General features: G+C 41.5%; 2 protein-coding genes across 4 annotated transcripts; one reads left to right on the top strand and one right to left on the bottom strand.

Moving 5' to 3' along the window:
- Positions 1-672: 672 nt before the first annotated feature.
- pcp4l1 (Purkinje cell protein 4 like 1) lies at positions 673-7,175 on the bottom strand. Of its 2 annotated transcripts, none has more exons than XM_080837465.1 (4): positions 6,966-7,175; positions 4,618-4,713; positions 2,705-2,768; positions 673-1,685 (listed from the first exon to the last, which is right to left on the bottom strand). In XM_080837465.1, the coding sequence occupies exons 2-4, from the start codon at positions 4,624-4,626 to the stop codon at positions 1,534-1,536; spliced, it is 225 nt and encodes a 74-aa protein (XP_080693591.1). In that variant the 5' UTR covers positions 4,627-4,713; positions 6,966-7,175; the 3' UTR covers positions 673-1,533. The 2 variants fall into 2 exon arrangements, with proteins under 2 accessions (XP_080693591.1, XP_080693590.1); XM_080837464.1 differs by lacking the exon at positions 6,966-7,175 and adding an exon at positions 6,262-6,392.
- Positions 6,150-15,970, top strand: dcaf8 (DDB1 and CUL4 associated factor 8). Of its 2 annotated transcripts, none has more exons than XM_080837461.1 (13): positions 6,150-6,391; positions 7,350-7,444; positions 7,522-7,611; positions 7,897-8,579; positions 9,578-9,718; positions 9,903-9,997; positions 10,554-10,664; positions 10,761-10,891; positions 11,453-11,560; positions 11,731-11,861; positions 12,131-12,250; positions 12,464-12,580; positions 13,253-15,970. In XM_080837461.1, exons 2-13 carry the CDS (start codon positions 7,408-7,410, stop codon positions 13,361-13,363), a joined length of 1,875 nt encoding a protein of 624 aa, XP_080693587.1. In that variant the 5' UTR covers positions 6,150-6,391; positions 7,350-7,407; the 3' UTR covers positions 13,364-15,970. The 2 variants fall into 2 exon arrangements, with proteins under 2 accessions (XP_080693587.1, XP_080693588.1); XM_080837462.1 differs by lacking the exon at positions 6,150-6,391 and adding an exon at positions 6,442-6,495.
- The last annotated feature ends 1,170 nt before the right edge of the window (positions 15,971-17,140 follow it).

Genomic DNA, 17,140 nt, shown 5'->3' on the forward strand with positions numbered 1-17,140 from the left:
GATTTAGCACTGTGTACAGATTACTTAGGCGTGTAGTATTTTAGTGTCCAGTAGAGGAGATATTAGGTAATCCTTACCTCTTTACATAACACCACACTCAAACACTCTGGGCATATTTTGGAAGAGGTACGCCTTAAAACTAATGAGTCATACACTCAGTCTTACAAATCTTTCTACTTTTCACACAAGTGGGAGAAAGCATGGATGTGTGGCCAACGCTACAAACTGTGCACACAAACCCCACAAATAAACACAAACACAAAAGGTCAAAACTGACACCAACAGTGCTGTAATGATATGTGATTATATACTTGCATGGAAGAAGATATTTTTATGACACTTATTCCAGTCGTGATTTCTGCCACAATGAGTTTCCTCTGGCACAGGGGTATTTTTAGAGACTTTAAATAGATGGTTCTATTTCTGGTAATGGAGGACAGCTAGGCTAAACGTATTGCAATGACTTTGATGAATCCTTCATTAGTGGGCTAGAGTGTCTCAATTAACAGACAGTCACTAATATTAATGAACTTAGAGGACTTCATTTGTAACCCATCTTCATGTGTAACCCAAAACAAAATCTCAACCATAACCAATAATAACCTTGATATCTACATGTGATGCTGCAGACTTGAATAATGGGATAAAAAAAAAAACAAGAGTCCAGTTGAATACATTTGTTCCATTCACTACAAGATTTTAATATACTTGGATTTTTGTACAGACCACTTGTGCTATTTGACAGTTTGCTCCGTTCAGTGACGGCTGCTAATTTTATAAACAAAAAAAGTAGTTTACACCTTTAAGTGGCTCAGAACAAGCAACGTTTGTAACTAAAACGAAATATTTAAATAATAACGTAATTATATAGGATATAATAGCTTTTTCTGAACTTTTTCTATCTCTATCAAAATGATTTGCACATTCAGTGCAAATGGTCCTATTCTTGAGTACTCCGGTTGGCTTGTGTTTTCATATTTAAATTTTTGTATCTTAACCTCGTCATCTGTAGCTTAGTACAGACCCCTTTGAAAGGCCTGGATTCAGTTGAGGTAACAGCCTTTTCTAAACTTAATCAGATTGAGGTTATATGTAATTGCAAAAAATAAGCATGTATATCAAGTTCTCAAGGATTATTTAGGGATGCAATTGATGTGGTTACATAACAGACATGTAACATACTTGTGCTTTTATTTCAAACCTGATTTTAAATTGTGGTTGTGTAAGAAATTAAGATCATATATGAATTTACTAAACTGCCAGATTAAAATTAAAACAAAAATACAAATTACAAACAATAACAAAAAAGAAAGTTTAGGTGAGTGGAGAAAGAGGGTGACTAGCTGTATAGTTGTATACCCAATGTAGGAAATGCTCTTGTCCTTTTCCTATCACTCCCAACAATAATGATTATTAGACTGTTATTTGGCTTTTATTTGACTTTTTTTTTTATAATTTCCCACCCATTGATTAGCTTCAGAATTAATCTCTCTCTCTTTCTCTCCCGCTCTTTCTCTTTCTCTATCTCTCTCTTCACTTCTTTTTCTTCTGAAAGCGTCTGAACTGGTTCTGTATGGCTAGGGCAGCCTTCTCTGTTTCAGGGGCCTCCAGGTCGATGTCAATGTCCTCCTCTTGCTCCTGCCCCTCAGGTTTCCCTGCTGAGTCGGCTGCCTTCTCAGTGGGCGCTGTGGACGATACGAGATACACACACAACATCACTGAGTGCTCTCTGAGTTTATCAACACAGTAGTGTAGTTCACAGATGAACACTATTGTTCCCTCTTAAACATCAGGCTCGGCGTACCTAAGATTTCAAAATGTGAGTGTTTCAAAAACACCAGGTGGAAATTGGTTGTGTGTAAGTAAGTAAGTAAGTAAGTAAGTAAGTAAGACTTTATTTATATAGCACATTTCGTACAAGAGTTGCAATTCAAAGTGCTTTACATAAAATCAATTAAAGCAAGCAGCAGGAGCAATACATGGAGTAAAAGATACAGTGTATTGTAGCTGTGACCCCTAAGACATACGTCCTTAAATTTCAGGACCATGAATGTTGGTTGAATTTTATTAATATCTGGAGAATTCTATTCCCCCCGGCAAACTCAGTCTGCTTTAATTTTGTAAATACATTTTGAATACTAAACTGTTCTGGCATGGAGCAGCAAAATTTAAACGGGTGTTCTGCTAGATGACTCAACACACCATATTGTGCCATGACAGCAGTATGAATCAGAGACTGCCAGCCAGCTCAGTGCAGCTTTGGTATCAAATCATCTATGGTATCGCAACCAGCTAGATGTCAGGTGGTTCCTCTTTAAAAAACATTCCAAATCCAATCTCAAAAGGTGAAAAGGCAGGAAAAGCATCTGCAGTTATTTTTATGATGCTGAACTATACATCCAACAATGCAATGATGGAGTACAGGGAGGAAAATGCCACAGAATGACTCAGACATGGAATAAAGGCTAAAGGTGCTACGGAGGAGGGTGGAAGAGGGAGGGAGAAAGTAATGAGACAAGCCACCAGGAGCTAAAAATATAATGACAGACAGACAGATAGACGGATAGACAGAGGCAGAAATTGGATTCAGGACAAAGATGAGAAGCCATTTTTTCAAACAACATTCACACACATGCACACAGATACAAAAATACGCCTGAAAGTGCCTAAAAAACAAAAACATAACAAAACAAAAAGCACGCACAGAACACACCTTTGTTGTCAGTTGAAGGAGCCTGTCCATCAGTGGCCTCTCCAGGTGTTATTACCTGCAACACAAATGACAGGACAGGCTGAATAAAAGAAAAGATTGTGTACACATGCATACTTTGTGTGAGTATCTATCATAGAGATCCTGATGGCTCCATCAGCCTCATAAAAGCCATTCTTAAGGAAATAACATCAAACCTGTGTTGTGCTACAGTCTGACGAAAGCCATAATCTCCTGTTTAATCCTGATCTGACGTCCTTTTTTTCAATTTTGAGTGCAATCTGGCCTGATGGCATGATTCCCTTAAGAGAATCCCTAATATGTTTCTCCTCTTGGATTACGGTTGAAGTTGCAAGAAAAACAAATTGAGAGACACTCTCCCCTTAAAATCTGTTGGTGTCTGTGTTCTGTGTCTATATGCATTTTAATTGAATGGCGTCTCACTCGTTCCCGTGACATTCTGTCAAATAAATGGTGAAAGCAAAGGGGAGCATAGCAGCTGCGAGATAATAATCACTGTCTAAGCACTCACAGCTGAATCTTGCTGCTAACACTTTTGTACAGTATCCAAAACAAGTAGACAGATGGGAAGTGGGAATACTTCTGATTGAATCTTCCTGTGAGAGTGTGTGTGTGCGCGTCTTTTCCCTGTCCTTATTTCATTCCTTCCAAGTGTAAAAATAGAATAAATGGCACCCTGCTAATCTAATTAAGAAATGAAAATGAGAAAATTAGCCTTAAGACAGTGGCCTAGATTGGCCCGTGTGGAAATATTGACTACATATGTGTGAATATCTTTCCTCTTTTGCTTCACTTCATTTTGCAGCTTTTGTGTGTGTTTTCGTTCATTTTGTTTAGGGCAAAGACAACACAGAGAAGGTGGCCAAGTCTAGAGGAGTGAAAAAGGCAGGGCATACATCTATTCCTATTCTTTGCCGTGGTGTTCACAATGGCCGAAACAATCAAATGGATTATCACTGATCACCTTTTCTTCATCTGTGTATATGTTTTAGAGTATACATAGGTGTGTGGATGATGGAGGGATGTAGCACTACAGCTGTGAAATATTACTACTCCAGAGAACTGTGTTATATTTCTATTATTATATATTTCTGTTAACAGTCTTTTATGGACACATATAAGAAACACAATCCATTTTGCGGCAATGGGCTCTTTCACATGCAAATTGTTGCAGTCCCTCTCCACTTTTCCAGTAAGAACCATCCTCCCCCCACCAATTGTCAATCCAGAATGTGTTTAATTTATTATTTATCAGATTGCTGTTATGGATTGGATTCTGTTTTTCTGAGTAAAACTGGCTTATCAAGCCATAATAATCAGCCAAGTAAATAACTGAATGAATGGAGAAAACAGATGGTCAGACCCGTGTGTCAGTCAGTCTTACAAATCAGCCATTCACACAGCCCCTTGACACACGCCTGAGATTAGCCCAACACCAAATTTAGAAGGTAATGAATAGGACGCATTACGAATCACGATGGTTGTGAATGATACTTGAGAAGTTTGCGATGTCTTAACACAAAACAGCCAGTGACCACAACAGCACTACATCAACCCCTGTTCTAATGGTAACTAAACTATATCGTAGACTATATGACGATCGTCAACAATCACTTTCAGCATATCGGAAGCATAGTCAAAACACTGTGTTGGCTGAATGCATAGCGGAAGTACGATCGTAATTTTAACCCCCACGATATTTTTTCCACAGTAAAAAAGAAACCTAAGTTCACCTAGCTCACTCATCCTCGGGTAATGTTAAAATCCACCCGTCTCCTTTCGAGATTAATCTTTAAGGATTGATCTTTCAAGTGGGATTGCTTCATTTCAAATATTACAATCTAAAGACAAAAGAATTACAGGGTGGAACAGAAACATTAACTCACCTCGCTCATCCTTAGGTAGTATCCAAATGCACCCTTCGTCTTGCAAGATGGATCGTAGAGGATGGATCTAGTTGGGATAGCTCCTGGCTAAGTAGGCTATTAAGACGGAAATACACAATATCCTTCAGGAGGTGCACCTTTGCTGGCCGTTGATCATTGAGATAAACCAAAACTTGTTTTTCTGCAGCGCGAGAGAGACTGGCTCCAAAGTTTGACCCAAATCAGAGTGATTTCTCTCGCTCTCGCTCTCGTTCTCTCTCTCTCTCTCTCTCTCTTTTTTTCTCTTTCTCTTTCTCTATCTCTCTCTGTGGTGGGGCGGGTGCACGAGTGTAGTAGCTTGACGTTCTACAATTTCACTGCTTGATCATCTGCGCTCATTTCGTGATTATGGTAAGGGATAATGTTGCCTAGTCCGCCGGTCATTCTTGAATTATAAATCCCGACAGGAGGAACAGGACCCGAGCACAACGGATTATCCGCAAATGATTATCAACAGATTATCCCTTTATTATACCGTTACTTTTCAAAACTATTAAATACATTTATCCAAAATATGTCTTTTTTCAATGATTTGTGTCCACTGAGAAACAAATACGTATTCATGCAAATTTTAAAGTTTTAGGTGAAAGGTTATAATTGCATTTCAGCTACGATAAGTGAACGGACCACTTGCGGAAAGTAATGAAGATGTAAATCAGAAGCAGCGTCAATAATGTCTTTCAGAGGTCAAGAAATAGCAATACATATCGGTGGGGATGGCTCATTCGGTTCAATTGCAGCATTCTGATGAGCGAACAATGCATAGTTTTGATCATTGTGATCAGCACCTTGGCAGAGCACTTTATTAATATTTCGGAACTGTTGGCGTTTTAGCCCAAATAAATGATAAAATGTGTGTGTGAGAAGTTACTTGTTAAGTTATGTGTGTGTTAAAATTACTTCTGCCTCCTCCTAAATCGTCTACTTAGTGTGTAGTCTACGTTAATGCGTATTTGGCTCTGTGCAGGCTATGTTTGACTCTGTGTGTGAATGACGCGGCCATATATTACATTTGCAAAAGAAGATTGTTGAAATAAAGGACTTCCTACGCAACACAACCTGCCTGTCGCTTCATGAAACCATTATTTGTGCTGTGCTAAAGCGTATAGACAATGCGCGGCATATATGACCATAGACGTCATCCCCTTTCCTCTGTAGATCTATTTTTTTCTCAATAGATTTTCCTGTATTTTATATATACGTCCACTCAATACAATATAACGTTTTGGGCAGGATAAGGATATGATAATTATAAGGATAAGGATTATAAGGATATGCCTATTGTAAGAATAGGGAATAGAGATTGTATCTGATAAAGGGTTACTTTAAAATGTTACGCGTAATATACAACACCCGTAGTATACAACACCCTGTATGACCGAATAGTCCACTAGGGGGAAAACTGCACGTGCGATGTGGTGTGGAGCGCAATAACATGCATTGTTTGTTTGGGTTTTAATTTAGTCAGCTACTTCCGGAAAAAGCACCTCGCTCGCCGGAAAAGGAATAGAGAAAGAGTGAGAGAGCAGTCAAAACAGAACAGGCACGGCTGCAAGCTCTATCCGTCAACTACTAGTTTATTTTTTTTAAAGCTTGTCGATGTACCTGTTCCTCGTGTCGTGCAATTTTATATTCAGGCCTTCCATTCGAGGGGCCTGATTTGCAGATTGAGGACCTAAATCTGCGCAGAGGATTACAGTCCTACGCGGAGTCTTCGGGCCTACAGCAAACAGAGGTAGCCAGCTAGCACAACAGTTAGCTGGGTGCTGACGATACCTAGCTAGCCAGCATTTGATGGCTACAGAACACGAGCCAGTTTGTGCGCGCATATGTGTTCAGGTAGCAAACCACGCAGTTCATGTCTGTTTGCAAGATCACTCTTTGGAAAATACAACAAGCTAACTAAATCGTTGGCCTGCAGCACTGCACGATATAGGATGAGATCTTTTAGCTAACGTTAGCTTGAGTAGATACGCTATCTGAAATCTTTTTAGCACTTAACAGTAATGTTAGGTATATTAAAGCCACTCCCCCTCCATTAGAGAACTAGCCTACCATAAACTGCCCTCTGCTTGCTATTTTAGACAAATGTCACATTGTGATGCTAAGATTAGTTAGCTTCCCACGTAACGTTACGTAGTGCCTGACCTACACATTTAACATCAACAAAAGAGGAGATATGTTATTTAAATGGAATTGACAGAATTGATCGCTTGTTGTCTCCCTGGACATTGAACGTGAAAGTTTTAATCGAGAGCTGTAGCATGTCAAGCTAATCTAACTGCATAATTAGGCAAGCATTAACTTACAAAGTATGACGTAACTAGAACTGGAAGGTTTCTGCCATGTTCAAACTGTTATTGTTCACCAGTTTGGCGTTACATTTCTTTAAATAGTTATACAAGGTAGAAATCTATGGTCGAATGGGCCTTAGCTTTCTAGCAATAGTTCATGTATTTATATACCTATGCTGGTGGGTTACGTTGCTAGTGTTACTTTGACAGTTGCGTGAAACTAACCGTTCCGCCCATTGCTTGTTTATGGCTTGATGCACTCACGTTGACTGTCTACACAGCAAACCAGGCATGCTGGAATGGACTACCTGCACCAACAACGGGCATCAGACGTTGAATAGACATGGGAAAACCCAATAAAACAGTTTGAATGTTAAAATATGTTTCTCTATTTCTCAGCTTGCTTTTTTTCAAAGCCTCTCTTCTTTTGGAGGAGAGACTTGGAAGGGGTGATAGGATGGCAGATGCAGACAGCAAATCCAGTGTACCAAATGGTAAGCAAACTGTGACTTGTAACTTAAGGAGCCTTAAACTCCCTAATGAAACATTGACATTAATGTGTGTGCATTAGGTGGCACAGAGGACCCAGAGTCTGCCGAGGATAGAGGGGGTGAGGGGGACTCATCCTCAACTGCAGAGGTCCAGGCATGCCCCGACACAGGTTTGAGTTCACCCATTTTGTGAAAGATTTTTTTCCCCCTTTAAATCATGAATTGACTGATAGTGTTACAGTTGTGGTAAATATAGGTCTTGGAAACTGATTTTATTTTAGTCCAGTTAGTTACATGGGCCTCCATTCATGTAAGATGGTTTGGAATGTTCTGTGTCATCAAATTGATTCAGTAGCATGCAACTCAAGGTTCACATTATACAATATGCTTTGTGTAATAGATTTGTGATTATTTAGGTGTTTGAAAAACATTTTTTATTTTGCAAATTCTCTCAGCTGCAGCAGACTCTAGCGCTGCTACAGGTTCAGGGGAGGGGGGGGAGGACAGACCCATGCCCGAGGCAGATCGCAACAAGGAGGACGAGGAGGAAGACACAGACAGCATGGACGGCAGCGGCCTGTACTCCCTGACTGAGGAAGGAGAGCTGGGGAGCGAGGAGGGAGGAAGGAGAGAGAGGGCCAAGGAAGAAGAGAGTGGTGGCACCAAACGGACGGCCAGGAAGAGAAACCGACCCGGAGGCGGAGGCGGGGGTGGTGGCGGTGGTGCCGGCATGGGTCGCCACTCCTCCAGCTCGGATGAGGACGAGAATGAGGAGGAGGAGGACGAGGAGCTGGAAGAGGATCAGGATGAGCAGGCCATGGAGGAGTGGCTGGGTGCGGAGGTGCAGGAGCTGAGTGTGCCAGTGTGGCGGGCAGTGCCTTCGCTACGAGCGCGGGAGATCGGCTGGGGCTCGGGTCAGTTTGTGCGGCACGTGTGTGGCGCCCGCGGCCTGGTGCAGCGCCTGGAACTGCAGGGCCGGCTGGAGAGGCACACGGGCTGCGTCAACACACTGCACTTCAACCCCTCCGGCACACGACTGGCCTCAGGCAGCGACGACCTGCGCGTGGTCATCTGGGACTGGGCAAAACTCCGTGCCGAGCTGGAGTTCGACAGCGGCCACAAGAGCAACGTGTTCCAGGTGAGAAGGAGGAGGGGTCAGATGGAGGGCCATATGATGGTGATTGACTGATAGGAGAAGAGAATGCCAGTGAATTGGACAATAGACTACCAAATTATCTTCCTGAGTCAACCCTGTTTCGGTCATAGGATTGCATTACAATTAGTGTTGCACCGATGCCATTTTTTGGCTCCGATACCGATACCGATACCTGGCTGTGCAGTATCGGCCGATACCGATACCATACCGATACCACTCTGTTTGAAATTTGAAAAATATATATTTATTTATTTTTTTTATCAATGGTTTGGTCCCATGTATAATACTAGTGTAACAGTAAGAAAGGCAGTTTCAGCACTTCAGACATAACTGAGGACTAGTCCTCTATAATTGATGGTTTACCTTACTGAGCAGCACAGTGGCTTTTCTGATTTTGAACACAATAGAGTTAAAGTTTGGTCAGTTCTTTTTTTTTTTCTTTCCCTGTATTGTTTCTTTGTGTGTTTGTTTTGTTTGTGGACCAAACCATTGATAAAAAAAAAAAAAAAAAAAAAAATTAAAAAAAAAAAAAAAAAAGTATCTGCACTATTTGTTGGTACTCGCCGATACCGATACCACCATTTTAGTGCTGTATCGGGGCCCTATCCGATACTGGTATCGGTATCGGTGCAACACTAATTACAATGCAGAACAGATGTCTTTTGTCGCAACACATTTTTATACAGATTGTTCTCCCAGGTCAGATGTTTTTCCCCCAAAAGACATGAATTATTGACAGGTATGCAATCTGATGATATGTCAAATGTAAGTAACTAACTAACCAACCAACTGAAAAGTTCATAACTGGGCAAAAAAAGTTAAATGATCAAGCTGTACTATTACTACTACTGAGGTACAATATTTTCATGCTAAAATGTCATGTGAGTGCACATAAAACCATGACGTTTTTTAGAGGATTCTGATCCGAGGAGGCCTTGTGCTTAACTAAAGATGCACTCATCTCTTCTGCCCCATACCAGGCTAAGTTCCTGCCACACAGTGGAGACTCCACCTTGGCCATGTGTGCCCGTGATGGCCAGATCCGTGTGGCAGAGCTCTCTGCCACACAGCGCTGCAAGAACACCAAAAGAGTGGCACAGCACAAGGGGGCAGCGCACAAGGTAAGCCAATCTTATTGGAGCTGCCTGCTCAACCAAGGGGAGGTCTGTGGAGATGACATAATGGTCGGAATCTTGCATGTCTCAACAAACAAGTGTTTGTGTGCAGTTTTGATAGTCATTCTCGTTCTTTCTTTCACTCTCCACCCTTTGTGTATCTCTCCTTCTCCTCCATTTTGTGCATCAGTTGGCTTTAGACCCAGACTCTCGCTGCTCCTTTCTCTCTGCCGGAGAGGATGCAGTCGTGTTTGGTATCGACCTTTGTCTCGACCGGCCTGCAAAGTGAGTCTCACTGAACCTTGCATAACCAAGTACTGTGAGTTAGAGACCAGGATAGAAAAAAACATTTAATTAAATCCAATACAATATAAAAGTCCTCCCAGGTGTTTTGTGCTAAATGTGGTTTTAGCTCATTTAGAACATTTTTTTCAATCAAGAGGTTGACTGTTGAGTCGGGTGGAGGCAGCTTGATCACTGCAAGCTGTGCCTGCAGCTAAAGGGTTGTCATATGTTAACTTTGTGAACCAGATGTTTGGAATATCGCTGCATGGTGTCTGGGTTTGTCATGCCAGCCCTGGCACGCAGCATAATGTGATATAAACACTGGGTCTGTGTGGGTTCCTGGGACATGGATATAAATTGTAAGTTAGCAGCTTTCCAGCAGCTTCTTGCTTCTGTACACTGCTTTGGAATTCGTTTTTCAGTACCCAGTGATCACGTGTGTGAAATGTTGTTTTGAAACTCACTTTTATTTTCTCTCTCTACTCCTCTCTCTATCATTCTGTCCCTGCCTCCAACTCTCTCTCTCTCTCTCTCTCTCTCTCTTTCTCTATGTCAGTAAACTGGTGGTGGTCAAAGAAGGCGATAAGAAAGTGGGCTTGTACACCATCTTTGTGAACCCTGCCAACACACACCAATTTGCTGTTGGAGGAAGAGATCAGTATGTTAGGTGAGACAGACATGGTTTTGATGAACCACACATGATATACGTCACTTGCATTAATGAAATCTGAATACAAATGGTCTGTCCACTCTCTTCTGCTAGGATTTACGACCGGAGAAAGATAAACGAGAACAACAACAATGGCGTTCTGAAGAAGTTCTGCCCGTCACACCTTGTGAACAGCGAGTCCAAAACAAACATCACCTGTCTGGTTTACAGTCATGATGGCTCAGGTAACACACACACACCTATTCCTGATGGCATTGACATATTAGGTACTGTTGGTTTAAGGGGGCAAATCCATCATTCTTGTCATGGACAACAGAAATGCTTTGAGGCTTGCAACAGTGATATAATTGTGAAGGCATTATTTAAAAATAAAGTGTTATTGTTAAGTGTGAGTTAATTATTACTGAGTTTTGCATGCATCTTGGTCACCTCTCACTGGCCTTTTACAGCATTTGTTTCGATTTTTTCCCCTTGAAAATATAAACAAATGCATAAACAGACCTAAACACAAATGATCCAAGATGCATACAATGCACGGGAATACTGGCAAGCATGTCATTGTTCCTTCTGAATTGTTTAATCTGTGTGATGCAGAATTATATAATCTGTGGTTTGTCTAGAAAGATCTCGACAAAAAGGATTAGTATTACTGTATTGGTAGCGCAAACCAGTCCGTTATATGTTAAAACCGCATTAATTGGGGGATTCATAATGCTGACTCTCTTGATTGTGCCAAGCAGATTTGTTGTCTTCGGTTAATGTAGAATTTCTGGTATGTTTTCCAGAGCTTCTAACGAGCTACAACGATGAAGACATTTACCTGTTCGATGCAAACCACAGTGACGGTGCCGATTACCGCAGGAAATACAAAGGCCACCGCAATAATGCCACAGGTAAATTTCCGAAAGAGCATAAGTACGGCTGGAATTAAGTAAGTACTTCTGTATAATCTGTAATTAATCAGGCTCTCAATAGGAAAGCATTGTGTTTGTTATCTGGTCGTGAGCGTGAATCTTGCTGAAGCGGTGTACTGAGGTGCTCTCTGCTGGCCTTTGTGTCTCAGTAAAGGGGGTGAACTTCTATGGCCCCCGCAGCGAGTTTGTGGTCAGTGGCAGTGACTGTGGCCACATCTACCTGTGGGACAAGAACTCCGCCCGCATTGTGCAGTTCATGGAGGGAGACAGAGGCGGCGTGGTAAGGACAGAAGTTATGACGCTAAATATGTTAGTTAAGAAAAAGATGATATTTTCACATCGATTTTCATTTAAATTATCTTTTTTGAAATGATAATTTTGCCTTTGTTCACCTGAGTATGCGACTTATAAGGTGTACAACTCCTCATTATTTTTGCTTTGTCATCTGTTATTCCAGGAGAAGACATGCAACCCATATGAAGCGCATAACCTTATTACATTTGCTCCCCATCTCTCTCTCTGTCCTCTCCCTCCTCTCCCTGTGTGCAGGTGAACTGTCTCGAGCCCCACCCTCACCTCCCCGGTCTGGCCACCAGTGGCCTGGACCACGACGTGAAGCTGTGGGCTCCCACCGCTGAAACACCCACTTCACTGAAGGGCCTCAAAGATGTAAAGCCTGTTGAGACTAATGAGTTTGTTGTGTTGTGACTGTAATGAGTTTAATGTGAGTTTGTCGCGTTCTGACTAACGAGTTTAATGTGAGTTTGACGCATTGTTACGTCTTGTTGATTGTCGCTGAAGATACGGCTGTAGATATGGCTGTAGGGGTGTGTTGATTGGCTGACTGTCTGGAATGAGACCGCTGGTATTTTGGTCGCTCAGGTGATGAAGAAGAACAAACGTGAACGAGACGAGGACAGTGTGCGCCACGGAGACCAGTATGACACACAGTTGCTGTGGTTCCTGATGAGGCACATGAGAAACCGCAGGCCTCAGAGGGTGAGTGGGCACACCACGTACCCCAGCTCAGAGCCAACGCCAGGCTGCCAGCTGCTGAAGTTTTTAGGGATGTGAAATGTTTTTCTTGATATGGAAAGTGACAGTGTTTGAAAGAGACCCAGCACTACCAGAATACCTTACTGACCTAGGAGGGAAGGGTAGGAGAACAGTATCTCTGTGATCATACATTTGCGCTTCTTTGTAGTAACTGGAATGGTAAGAAATTACAGTTACCCCAGGAATTAAGCCATTGTACTTACATTTACATTTAGTCATTTAGCAGATGCTTTTGTCCAAAGCGACATACAAGGGAGAGAACAATCAAGCTAAGAGCAATAAACAAACCTGGTTTAACAATAAATACTACTTTACATAAGAAATAGAAAAATGACCTAGAAAGAAAAAAGGGAATGTAACTGCTGAAGTGCAAGTTAAGCACTAGTCAAGGTGCCAGTGAGGAAGGGAGGTGCTCTCTGAAGAGTTGGGTCTTTAAAAGCTTCTTGAAGGAAGAGAGGGACGCCCCTGCTCTGGTAGTACTAGGCAGTTCGTTACTAACATTACATATAAAAAATACATCTCTTTAATGTCAGTATGGGGAGTGTCTGGCTGTTGAAGTGAAACAACCATTGAATGTATCCAGAAATGACTGAATGCATTCACCCTTCTCTTCAGGCCCGACGTGGAGAGGGAGGGGAAGCGGACACGGACGAATCCTGGAGCTCACCAGATTCCTCTGATGAAGAGGACGGCGGTCCTGATCACGTCCAGTGCATGTCCTCCTGAGCCACACACACACACACACCTGCATACACGTTTCTTTTTGTTTGGTTTTTATTTTTTGCGTTTTCACTTATCACTCAGATATTGCTACTTCCGCATACACGTACACCCGATTGCCCCACATTGAAGCGCTTAGACACTGGAAACCCACTAGTACATGTGGTTACACTAAGAAGCCAGCAGCGATTGATCAAACACACACACACACAAACACACACAATGGGGCATCTCTCTCTCTCTCACACACACACACACACACACACACACACACACACAAAGTGAGTGAGATAGAGGAGCACAGACTGAAGTCAGTGCTGACACAAATCATACCAGGCTTTATACACGAACATGCTCCATTCACATCGAGCCACTCTGCAACAACATACTTACATACCATTTAACTACATGCCACTCATACACACACATATATAAACACACACACATATACAAACTCACATTCATCCACTGCTCCCTCCTTTGCATTCATACACGAACACTTATAAATACATCTCATCAGCACACGCACACAATCCCATTTGCTCTCAGTCACTCATGAGATCTCTCACTCAGGAGAAGATCTGATAGAGATTTAACCTCAACGTTTTCGCTGCCTTTTTTTTTCTTAAACGTCTTAGAAGATTAGCTCCAGTTCAGCAAGCACCCACGCCCGAGGAGAAGTCGCAGAAGTATTCAAGTCATAGTTGAGGATTGAGTCTTGTTGGGTGTCGTAAAAATCTGTTCCTGTCTGCTCTCTCTCTCGCTCTCCTCTCTCTCTCTCTCTCACACACACACACACACACACACACACACACACACACATATTCATTCAACACCTTTGGCCAGGTTATGCTTGAGGTGGCACATGTGAGGCGGTGTCTTCTCTGTGCAAGGCAACCGCTCTGTGTGGGTGCAGTGTTTCTTCCCAAACCAGCATTGCTATATGCTCCTGCCTCCTCTTTACCTGTCTGAAGCATCTGTGAATACATGCTCAGATGCTTTGTAAGGATTGTGAATCTTGCTCTCCCATTCCCCCACTCTACTCTTTTTTTTCCCTTTTTTTCTTTTCTTCTGGCCACTGATCAGATGGGGACGGCCTTGGGCAGGCTTGCCCGGACTCCCCCTCTTGACGTCTTCTCATGTTTTGGGTACAGTTTTACCGGCTGAAGCTGACCGGCTAGTGGTGAGGCAAACCATGTCCTTACCTACTGGAGGAGCTAACCACAGGTGCTTGCAGGCCAAGTTTGGAGACTGCGCCTGTGTCCCCTGACCCTCCCTTTATCCCTCCCCTCCCAATCTTGCTGTGCGCTCTCCTCTGTTTTTTTCCCCATGCTACTGAGTGCACTTTAATCAGGGATCTGCTTAGTTTGAGTCTGTAAGACAAGTGTGTGCGCGTAGGGGGCATGCAATATTTTATGTATTCAACTTACTGAAAGTATGCTTTTTTTTTTCTTTTGTCTCTATGTCTCTGGCTTTTTCTTTATTTCTGTTTAGAGATGACAAATCGAAAACTTAGTTGAGACTTGTTAATCTGAAATGAAGATTTGGCACCAGCTCTATATTTTGGTATTTGCACTTGTCAGGAGCCTGAAGACAGGGACTTCTTGAGTAAAATGGAGAATCCTCTCTCTCTCTGCTCCCTCAACACTTTTCTCCTAATATGGACTACCACTGGGATATTGGCCTCTCCAAAATATTGTTCCCCTCGCCTGTGCTTCACCTGAGACTAAGGTCAGGAGAGCTGACCAGCACCTCTTTCTCTCCTTCACGGGAACGTTGTCTTCAAGGAGCCCCCCTCTGCTAAAGGAAAGCGCATGAAATGCCCAGGCTGTAAGATGGCTCCACTCAGTTTGGGATGTCTACTCACTCAGTCCCATCCCTCTTTCTTTTTTTCTTTCTTTTTTTTACAAAAAAAGTAAGTATTATTTTCCCCCTAAAGATTGTAAATTTGGATTTGGATTGAGAATCTAGAGAAGAATGACTGTTCTAAACTGTTGGTGCTTCACAGAGACACTTGTTAAGGACCGCAAAGGGATGACAGTGGGGCTCGAAGAAGGGGGGGGGGGGGGGGTCTGGTAATTGGTTTCACAGGAAGAAGAGGGTGACCTATGCCTGTTTTTTGTTTTTCACGTGAGAGGAAAATTAGCTCCAGCTCTTCTCTTTTGTAAAAGTGAAATAAGTTAATTAAATTTATATGTATATAACTATATATAAATATATAAAATATATACTAAAGTAAACTGTAAAGAAATCATCTTGACCAAATAATCTTTGAAAGGATGTCAATTGGTATTAATGCAGAGGTTTATATTATTAAGACGACAAAGTACTTTTGAAATGAAAAGAACACCACAAAGCAAAATTCAAATAATTTCTGATTCATGAACCTCAATTGTCTGACATCAGCATTCAAGGTTTAATGTTGTTTTAGGTTTATTTTCCTGTCATTTTACTGCTTTTCAAATGAAATCCCTTCTGATGGCAAAGTAATTTCTGGTATAGGCTAAATGTTTAGGTCTATGGTCAATGATTATTTTTCCCACTGCTGCCTAATGTGTTCTACCAGTTCAGTTACAAACATGTACAATTTGTGCAGTAAACAACATGAAAGACTTCTGTGTTTTGTTTTTCACTAAGACTGCCCTTTACATAAAGACATGCCAGCATTATATATATATATATAAACACACACACATACATCAATACAAATGTACTGTATGTACACATTATATAGCAAAGTTATGATTTTTTTTTAAGAAAGCTTTTGTACAGGAATAGTGTTCCTTCTACTTCCTCTTTTTCTCCCTCTGTGCACTGGAGTTTCTCAGTTACAATCTTCAAGAACGTTTTGGCTGAATAATAGTCTTTGATGCCATCAACTAACTTGATAGTTTCATTTGTCTTACATAATGTCATGCTCCTCTCCCCGTTGGTAGAAACTCAGTCAGTTGTGAATGGCACACACTTAATGATGTACTTTTTTATTGGCTGTCAACTCAAGAAATCATCAACTCATCAAAAAAAATAATCAACTCCTCTTCAGAACAGTCCGGACAGCACTGAATTTTTTTTAAAAAAAAATTTTAATCACAGAGTGATTTCCTGGATTACCTTTCCAAACTAATGACTGCGTCTTTATACTTAAAATTTGAATTACTGTGCCTTCATTGATCATGTTCTATACTTGCTTTAACCTGATTCCATCTTTAAGATACGCTGGGTTTTTACTTCAGGAGACTAGCTGTCTTGTGTATGTCTACATTCAAAACCAGTAATATTCAACCTCAGTAGGCTACTTACTGCAGGTTATAAATCAATCAATACTAGACTTTTCATTTCATTTTTCAGTTTCTCTTAAAAAAATATATTAAAAATCTTTAAACAGCAGTCTTCATAAATCTCATTCAAGGACAAAATGGTGTCGATGGAATAGGAAATAAATACTGGAGAAATCTGCGACGTGGAAACATTACACAGTAAAACTCCTAAATGAGGAGATACAAGGCATACAAATAACATGCTATATCTGCAACCAGTGAACCAAGTCTCCTTTTTGGTAGATGCGTAGACTGCGAGCCTTCCACTTATGGTCGAACATCATAAGCATTGCTAAAGACTCAGTGGACAGTACAATTGTTAAGGCTACTGACATCTAATATAAATACTATTTTTACTATTCTCACCACACAACGACGTCTCATCTTTGCTCCTTGAATGTCGATATGTAATCGTATGGAGTTATTGGAACTTACTACGTGTAAAAAAGACTAGAAATTGAATGTT

This window comes from Sprattus sprattus (assembly GCF_963457725.1).
Source record: "Sprattus sprattus genome assembly, chromosome: 4".
Classification (NCBI taxonomy): Eukaryota; Metazoa; Chordata; class Actinopteri; order Clupeiformes; family Clupeidae; genus Sprattus; species Sprattus sprattus.

Excerpts from the sequence above, each read along its gene's own strand:
- dcaf8 (XM_080837461.1), top strand. The coding sequence starts at position 7,408 with ATGGCAGATGCAGACAGCAAATCCAGTGTACCAAATG. Across the intron at positions 8,580-9,577 it reads ACAAGAGCAACGTGTTCCAG|GCTAAGTTCCTGCCACACAG; the intron begins GTGAGAAGGAGG and ends GCCCCATACCAG. Across the intron at positions 11,862-12,130 it reads AGGGAGACAGAGGCGGCGTG|GTGAACTGTCTCGAGCCCCA; the intron begins GTAAGGACAGAA and ends CCCTGTGTGCAG.
- pcp4l1 (XM_080837465.1), bottom strand. Across the intron at positions 1,686-2,704 it reads TGACAACAAAGGTGTGTTCT|CGCCCACTGAGAAGGCAGCC; the intron begins GTGCGTGCTTTT and ends TATCGTCCACAG.